Raw genomic sequence first — 9,528 nt, forward strand, 5'->3', positions numbered from 1 at the left:
TCCTCACTAATCAATCCACCAGCTGTTTGTTATCAGTTCACCTGCCGCAGCGTGTCGTCCGGTCGTGCGGTGAACAGTCCACCGGAGATAAAAGGTTACTCAATGGGCTATTCTTTTATGCAGAACAGGCAAGAGTGACGTACGGGCATTGGTATAATTGGTACAATGTCGGCGCGCTACGACATTGATGAATTGAAATTTATATAATGTAGAGTGATCAGTTCTACATTATTTATACCATAACTCACCATAAACTGCACACGTCACAATTATTAAGTTACAAAATTGTAATGCATTTCGTTGAATTCGTCTTTTTTTATACAAAATTTATGCAGATTTTTAAAGTAATTGCAATTATATAAAAGAAAAATCTAAACTAATCTTTCTTATTTTGTTTCCGTCAGTACATAAATACATCACAAGTTTCTTAAACAATAAACACATTATCAAATAAGGCTACAATCATGTATATTTGAATCATTGTAATATCAACCTATAAATAAAATTTATATAACTTAAGGGGAGCGGGAAGGCAAAAAATTGAATTTTTTTTTAGTTTTCTGTTTTTTTTTTCTTTTTTTGTTACTCAGACTTGTACACTTTCAGAAAATATAACACTTTTTTGTTGCAAGATTATCCTAAGTACGCAAAAAAAATTATTTACGAAGTAACTACCAGCGCTTTTGGCATGAAATTTTACTCCACCCTGTGAACAACTTTCATATAGTACAACCTGTGTTGTTACTGATGCAGTATTTTACCAAGTGACATAATGGCCAAAATTAAAGAAATTTATAAGGATTTAGCAAACCCCAAACTTATAAAAAAAGTGCCTTCACCAAAAAACTCCAAAATCCTAACGAAAGTTTTGATAACGTAGTGTGGAATATAAAGTCCCCAAAAAATGTGTTTTGTGAGAACTGAAACACTTTGAAGTTAGGTGTGCTGGATGAAGTGCCAAAGTTTCAATGATGGATTTGCCAGTATGTTGGATATCTACAATGAATTAGGCCTAACTTCGAGTAAAAAACTCAGTGCTCGCGCTTCGTGGTTTTTGATGTTTTGCGACTCAAGAATGCCGACAAAGCTGCACAACTAATGACCAAGGAAGCCAGAACAGCTAGAGAAAAAAGAGAAGACTGGTTCTAGAGGAGGATCAGGAGCATGCTGGATGGCCCTTCCTATGGTGCTGGGATGTTCTAAGCTAGCTAAAGTAAGTACAGTACCTAGTTTTAAATATAACCGTCGTTTCCCGAAAAACTGTGTTTTTTATAAACAAAAGGTACATTTTTCTCAAAAAACAATGGAGGTATGGCAACCAATTTTTTTCCACTTATAAAACACCTAATTACCTAACCATGGAAACAGAATAGATAGTGTAGCACAACACACTAGCTTAAAAAAAAAATATTTTTCTAAAAAAACTAGAAATTTTAAGTAACTTAAAAAAATATAAATTATCTATTAATTTATTTTTAATTTTTACCATTGTGCTTCTGTCGTTAGATAAATATCATAACAATACACACAAAAAATTTTAGGGCCTATAGATTTAATGGTTTATCCTGAGAAAAGTGTACCTAAATTTGTATGAATTTAACAATGGTCGGTATAGGGCCTTCCCGCTCGCCCTTAATAATATTCAATCAAAGAATTAACACGTAGTATTGATTAGAATAAGATAGTTTATCTAGAATTCTACTTGAGGAAGTTCCTGCCATGTAGATATTTCTTCGGCAAATTCGATATGGAAAATTAAGGCGGTACTCTGCAACAGAGGGACTGCAGTTTTCCATAGCTGGCCGCAACTAACTTCTCTAATATAGAACTTTGTATCTCAACCCACAACTTAATCTCCATTCATACTAATTCTACTTACCATTCACATAAATCTATATTCATATAATTTCCTCATTATAACATTCCAGTGTTTTCCTTAAGTAATATCCTCAGAGTTCAAACAATTATGTAAAAAATACTATTATGTACTATGTGTAAGCGTGCTATTCCAATAACACTAATAATATTTGTTTTTATAATAAATGTACTATCAATTAACCATTGTTCTACGAGTAAACTATTATTATTGACACAACATATGTATATTCCTTATAAAAAATGCTTTTTAAAGTACCTTTATAGACGTATGAAATTCGTAATTTTTCCTACACCTGTTTTATACCCATTGCATATTCAACTCGTATGAGAAACTTGCTTAACTGGACAAAATTAGGTATTTATTGTGTGTTTCCAATTCATAAATGCACTCCTTCGTGACAAAATATTAAAAAAAATCCTATAGGTTTTATTTAAAAAAATATTTTAACGTTCTTAAAACATTAACATTCTTAACATTAGTTTTGTGGAAACTAGCTTATTATACATTGAAAAATAAACATTATATAAAAAAAGCTTTATATAGCACTTTCTATAGAACTACAACAAAACGGTTTTTGCTTCAACACTTAACTAGTATCCTTGTACTGTAATATATATGTTTGATAATTTTGGTAAATATAGTTCCTAATGTTTTCTATCCATCAATACAATCTAAAATTTGGTAAGTAAAACAATGTTGTTACAAAATATGTGGAAAGATTTAGCTTTTAGGAGATTTTTTCCTTGTTTATTGTGAGTTGGCAGAATTCGCTCACCTTTATTTCATAGGGGTGTGAAATAATAACACAGTACGACTTACAGTAAAGAAAATATAGAAACATGCACTAACAATATGTAAAGTTCTACCACGGGTTGTATATACAGAGATTGAATCTCCCTTCTCTCTCAGCCAGAATATCTCCCCAGACTGGACTATTGTGGCCCTAAAACAGGAAATAATACAAAACTATAGCAGAATGTATAAATTGCTGATCAATAGAAAGTCAAAGTGTAAGTATCCAGTGTATATTGCGGCTATACGATGAAAGTTAATGACGAAGTGAATGTTGGAATAAAATTAATTTGTGATTATTATGTCATGCCTGTAATACTGAGATATTTTTATGTATGCTTATTGCTGTATTAAAGCTGCTGCCGTTACCGTACCTTTTCATAGCTATATGGCGTTGATATAGACAAATCCTAATACAAAATTACAATAATACAACATAAGTGCTTACTTATAACTACGTTATTAATATTTCGCGTGTTTACTTTTAATTGCGATATTTATTAAAATGACGCAGTTAAAGATTGTCACAGATTCCATGACAAATGGTGAATTTCTGACAACTATTAAGATCATTTTTCTTCTATCATAGTTATATTGAAAATAGCAAGCATACAGTGGAATGTAATGAGTTCCCCATATCCGCAATGGATACAACTCGAGGATTGATTCATCACCCAGTCTGGCAATAGCCTCTAACGCGTTTTTTTTAGTCCCAACTTTTTGAACTTTTACAAAACTCCGGTTTCCTTGTCGAAGAAATAGGAAAAGCTTTCAAATGCTATCAAACAGAATGCATACTTTGTCTGTCTATTTTGTCTGTCCGTCCTTCGTCTGTGTTATTTTTGATACAAAGGTCCTAGAGATATTCTACATGATACAAGGGTTTCCCAAAGATGATCTCTGTAGATTTGAAGACCAAAAAGTAAAAGTGCAGCCCACTCGCCTATACGTTATGAGTGATACCTTTTCCCATACGTTACATAGGGAAATTCGAAAACTCTGTTTAACTGTACTGTCTATACAGTACAAGTCTATAACTAACAAATTCTATAACTAGTACACCAAGCAATCAATCCTCTATAAATATGACTATCGTATAAATATGACTATCGCAATCCAAACTATGAGCGACATTTTATTATGAATCAAAACATTTTTAACAATTGTTGAATATTTAGTAATTTACAATAACTTTGAAATAAATAATCGCCATGAAACTAAAATGTTTACCTGAACCACTTCCTAACTAAAAATATATACTTGAAATCTTTCCTGCTTATTTCTTAACAGAAATAAAAAGCTGGACTTAGAATATCCAACATATCTAGCGTTATTTAGAGGCAGGTTTTCAGTCGGCATTCTTAACCTATTAATGTTTAGTAGTCTAATTAAATTCACTTTTTCTAAAACCCCTAAACGAAAAATCTTGGGGTAAGATCGGGGTAAGCGAGCTGGTTAGTCAATGGTACTATGTCGACATCCTTGTCCGGTATAAGTATGGTGTAATAAGTAGGATCACTGGTTTTTGTCACGAGTTACTACTTGTACTGCAGGAACAATGTTACGTTTCTAACATTCATCTCGTATTGTCAATTCTAACTTCAATCAAGAAAAATGTAGCAACAGAATTTAATAAAATTCCTGTAAGATTTTTAATTCCTGAGGATGTCGGGTAAGCTTACAATCATCTAATTTTTGAAATGGAAACACCTAGGAAAAAAACATGCACTTAAAACATATTAAGTGCATCAATGGACTGCCAATCAAAAACTTTATAAATCATAAGTGATTAGCTAAGACGTCCGTATTAGATAAAATGAACCCAATCGATGTCACTGTACAAACTAGCACTAGTCAAGAGCACAAACAATACGTCACATTACGCACCAGCTGAAGTGGGACACTGCAGTATACGCGGTATTTCACGTTCGTTGGTGAGAGACACACAGAGATGTGTTTTTGTTTACGATTTATCGGCGAGTTTGCTCAATTAATTAATGATGGGAACGATAGGTTTTAGAACAAGATTGAAGTAAAATGACCATGAGCTATTTTTTTTAAAAAAACCCTTAATAAAAACAATATTAAACTTTTAAGCACTTTACAACGTTATTTTTGGTTGCAGAATCAGACCGGGAGTGAGGTGGGGGGTACGTAGCCAAACGCTGTTGTTTGTTTTTATTGTAAAAGTTTATAATTTTTAAATATTTAATTCGATATTAAATTACAAAAGCTTAGAATTTTGTCTAAATAACTAATAGAAAACTGGTAAAAATAACGCAGCATCCAGATAGGATATTAATTAATTTCTTTAAACGAGAAATGTCTCATACATATACGATAAAAAATAAATCCTTACGAGTTTTTTTAAGAATTTTGATGTTTTAAAGCCTAAAATCACAGCAGTGCCTACATAGCTGACTCTTAAGAAGTAAATTGAATAATTACTTACGCGAGAAGGCAGCCTACTTCTATGTGGGGGAGTTCATTACCGACTACTACAAATGTTACTATTGATTACATATTGTGGTAGTTATAAAATTGGTCCATGGCGATTGAAAACCCTGTGAATTAACATACTGAATTAATGCCTCAACACTGTAGTCTAGTTTCATTTTATCTGTGTTTTTAGTGTTTTTGTGTGCTGGTAACATATTTTAGCTGTAAAGTTTATATTTATTACAATTTAAACGATGCTATATTTATGTGTCTCTAGGAAAACATGTTCATATAATGTTTTGCGTTTACACGCCAACATGCAAGCACACGCTATGAAATATTAATAAAGTTTCGCAACAACTCAAACTTTTGTCCATACTCTATGGTCTGGAAACATGTCATCCTCGGGCTTGGGTTTATTGTGAAATGGAGCACAATAACTCTTTTGCTTGTTTCACTCTCTAATAGATTACATAGAATCACTTACAAGAATGTGATATTGCCTGCGTAGTCAAAGTCAGGCATCCATCTCATGCGCGCTTCTGTCTTCGGCTCCGTATCGAACTCTATCGCAGTGTTCTGTAACACGATACCACTTAGTGCAGTTTACCACTAAATACTGTTTTACATACAGTGGGATTTTAATTCATGATAGAACATCTAGATTAATACTATTTATATACTGGTCCCATGTAAGCCTCACACTTGATTAATCTTATTTATATATGGATGGATTTCTTTACTGATCAGCCAATAAAAGCAACTCCTGAAATAGTTACATCCAGAAAACAATGTTGTTAAATATTAAAATATTTAGTTTTTTGAGTTTATGCCAGATCTACGTTCACTGCCAATGCTTTTTGTAACTACGTAGGCTATATATATATACACTGTTTGTATGTGTTATTTCATATCTTTTGTATATTGCTAGAATTGCAATAAAGATGAATATTTATATTAAAATATAGGTAAGAAAATAATTTAGAAGACTAACACTAACTATAAACTATAACTTTCAGGTTATACTAACCCCAGCTGTAGCTCTATATGCCTTACATGCAATGGTCATTAATCACAGATCATATACCTGCCTCTGTGTTACATTCAGCTCTGGTAGTTATCATATGGTCAGTATACCACACAGCTGTCTCACGAAACTCTTTGTTGTAATTATAACTGTGGTGTGAGCATAAAAACTAACACATAAAACTCGCTCTGAACCACTAAATTTCCCGATAGGTTTCAGCGTCCCAATTCGTACTAGTGAGGAGAAGATAAAAGAATTATTGCTGGGGCAATTAGGTTGAGTTTATAGACCAGTATTCTTCTCCGAAGTATATTATACATATGTGTTCTAGTACAATGTTCTACTAAACAGCCATATGCTCTATAATTAAAAACCTTGGAAATTTGTTTCATTAACTGAATGAGCTAGTGTATCTTTCTTTGGTTTATTCGGGTGACATTTGAAATTACAAAGCAATTTCTTAGTGCTATATCAAGCAGAAATACTATAACAGCTGTAATATAGATGTGATCGTTAACTGTAATAATATTTTAAGCCATAAGTAGTTTTGTAGCTGTATTTCAATACAGCTTACATCAATAAGACATTACCTCAGAACGACCAAAACAGTTGACGACAGTGATGTCGGCGTCTCCTGTGTCCACGAACATGCCCACGGCCACACCGCTCTCGCGGTCCAGTGCCTGCACGACGAACCGTCGGAAGTCGACCCGTGGTCGCGAGGACTTGATGGTGAAGATGATGGAGTCCTGGTTCGTGATCTTCCCAGTCTTTGCTACAGGAGAGGGTGTAGGGCGAGGGTGTGGTCTGGGGCAGCGCGCTGTCGAATGGGTCGAGGGTGAGGCAGGTACTGGAGTCCAGGTCCTCGGCAGCTAGCAGCAGTGCTGGAAGCGCTAACCAGACAGTCACTACTGCTCCTGGCAGCATCTTCGTCACGTTTGTCTGACTCCCTGCTCGGCTGTCTTATGCCTATCTTGAATTGTCTGGTAAAATAATTTACTCAAATTGATGTAATGGCAAAATTTAATCGATTCAAAACGATTTCAAAATTATTTAATTTTTTTTTTTAACAATACGCAGGTAATTTATTAATTTACCTTAAATACATCGAAAAATTGTCAACCTATTGCATACGGCACATTGAAAATTAATTTTACTAAATGTTCTCAATATGTAAGAATTTTTTTGTAGATTGTTTGCTAATTATTTTCAGACTTTTTAAACTATTTAAACAGATGAACAGGGTGTGCGATGCAAAACAATAGACAGAGTTTATAGAAAAATTTGGCATAAAGTATTTTATTTTAATATTAATTATGAAGAAACAATGTAAATATTCACTTGTGGACTCGCCTGAAGAATGAAAAATTTTTGTTTCGAAAGGCCTCGTACAAAAAATAAACTATTTGGAAAAGTATTCTTTTATTAACATTTTTTTTTAGTACTACTATATTGGTGTGTCGGATATTATTTTTGGTTTAACAGGTATTATATTATTGGTATGTTCAGCAGTTAAACTAACGCAAGAGAAAAGCCAATGAACTGAAACGTTTTGTTATGCTCCATGACCTTGCATATTGAATACTGTGTTGTTGTGAAAGCTCTGTGATTTTGTGTAAAACTTTCCATATTTAATTCAACCATATAATTTTTTATTACCGTTAAATTTTTATTATTGTAACAAGTTTCTACTTTCTTACTCTAGGTGTCTTTGTTCAATTCAAATGTTATAATGCAATGAAGCTTCAAATGTTTTCATTATAAACTTATGTGACAAGCCTTACCCTATGTGCAGTAGACCACTTTTAAAAGGCCCAAATTCGTGTGGCTTATAGATAAAAGTCCCTATGAAAAAATTATAATGCATTATTATGATAAATATAGTAATTTTAATATAAAATTTTTTTATAAATATATATCACGTCTTCACTCGTATAATTTTATGATAAAATGAATGAAACTCAACAAATATATACATTTTATGAAATTATAATTTATTTTTCATTAGTTCTCTATTAAATAGTGGTGTGAATTTAGTACGAAAGTCCAGGAATTTACAATTATAAAACAAAATTTCTTAGCCAAATCCCATATAGGAATTATAATATAACAAAAACTTTCGACGAAGTAAAATTTATTAGTTAAAACCTATTACTTTTTATGGATTAAAACCTAATTAAAACTCATAAAAATATAGTATTATTTTAAGAAATGCAATATAGTTATCATATTAAGGTTTTATATATTATTAGATAACGTTTAGAATTATTTACAATCATTAAATTTCTTATATGGTAGTAGGATGCGCAATATTTACTTTGCCTCAATTAAAACAATAAGCAATTTCAAAACCAAAATTCAATTTTCTATTTTGTAATTCAAAAATTAAAACCGTCTTAAATCATGACCAGCATAATATATCTAACCTGATACTAAGCAGAATAATTAGTAACCACTTTACAATGAAAAACTAAAAGTGAATGTTAGCATACAACTGATAGTTAATTCAAAACATATTAATTTTGTACCACAAAATGTTAGTGAACCGGTATAGTTTTAAATATCAAGTTCACAATCACTTTCTGTTTATTGTAAGTTTTCACATTAACCTGTGTAACCCACTTTGTGATGATGGCAACAAATCAGCATAACTAGAAAGTATAATACAGTTATTACTTGATAGTGACTGGTGTTTGGCTTACCTGTATTATGTACGGACACTGTAACTCAAGAAGAAACTTTGACGTTCATTTTCAACCAGCAAAACGATAAACAAGAATGCCCACGTAAATGTATAATGTTAGTTTTATCACACCTCTCCATCTGATATCAATGTCACTTGTCTCACTTCTGTCATAACTGACCGATGTCTCTGATTGTGTATAAATTAATGCATTATTTCGGTCGTTAAACATTTATACAGACCATTAAAAAAGTTTCTTATTTAAAAAAATAAATACCAGCTCTATCACAGCTATAATCTATCTTATAATCTATTTAATAAACTGAGGCAATTTCTCCAAACAGAATTCTCTATTTATTTTTGATTAATCAATATATGGTTTTGACGATTGAGGAGTATAAAGAAAGGCCTTTGGTGTGTAGTTCTACTAAGTAATTTTTTAATAACTTTTTTATTTCGAAAAAATACAAGGTTAGATTAAAAAATTTAGATTTTACCCTAGAATAATCAACACACACACACACACACACACACACACACACACACACACACACACACACACACACACACACACACACACACACACACACACACACACACACACACACACACACACACACACACACACACACACATATATATGTATATATATATATATATATATATATATATATATATACTTACTTTTTGTAGCAGGCAGTGCTACAA

At 32.1% G+C, this 9,528-nt stretch overlaps 1 protein-coding gene across 1 annotated transcript; it reads right to left on the reverse strand.

Moving 5' to 3' along the window:
* Positions 1-1,637: 1,637 nt before the first annotated feature.
* Positions 1,638-6,917, reverse strand: LOC124371831. The gene is made up of 3 exons (XM_046830187.1): positions 6,728-6,917; positions 5,598-5,689; positions 1,638-2,822 (listed from the first exon to the last, which is right to left on the reverse strand). Exons 1-3 carry the CDS (start codon positions 6,785-6,787, stop codon positions 2,657-2,659), a joined length of 318 nt encoding a protein of 105 aa, XP_046686143.1. The 5' UTR covers positions 6,788-6,917; the 3' UTR covers positions 1,638-2,656.
* Positions 6,918-9,528: the final 2,611 nt, after the last annotated feature.

The sequence above is a fragment of the Homalodisca vitripennis genome, unplaced genomic scaffold (genome assembly GCF_021130785.1).
Source record: "Homalodisca vitripennis isolate AUS2020 unplaced genomic scaffold, UT_GWSS_2.1 ScUCBcl_2087;HRSCAF=6489, whole genome shotgun sequence".
In the NCBI taxonomy this organism is placed as follows: domain Eukaryota; kingdom Metazoa; phylum Arthropoda; class Insecta; order Hemiptera; family Cicadellidae; genus Homalodisca; species Homalodisca vitripennis.

Excerpts from the sequence above, each read along its gene's own strand:
- LOC124371831 (XM_046830187.1), bottom strand. The coding sequence starts at position 6,787 with ATGTTCGTGGACACAGGAGACGCCGACATCACTGTCGTCAACTGTTTT. Across the intron at positions 5,690-6,727 it reads ACTGTTTTGGTCGTTCTGAG|AACACTGCGATAGAGTTCGA; the intron begins GTAATGTCTTAT and ends ATCGTGTTACAG. Across the intron at positions 2,823-5,597 it reads GCAGGCAATATCACATTCTT|GGCCACAATAGTCCAGTCTG; the intron begins GTAAGTGATTCT and ends TTCCTGTTTTAG.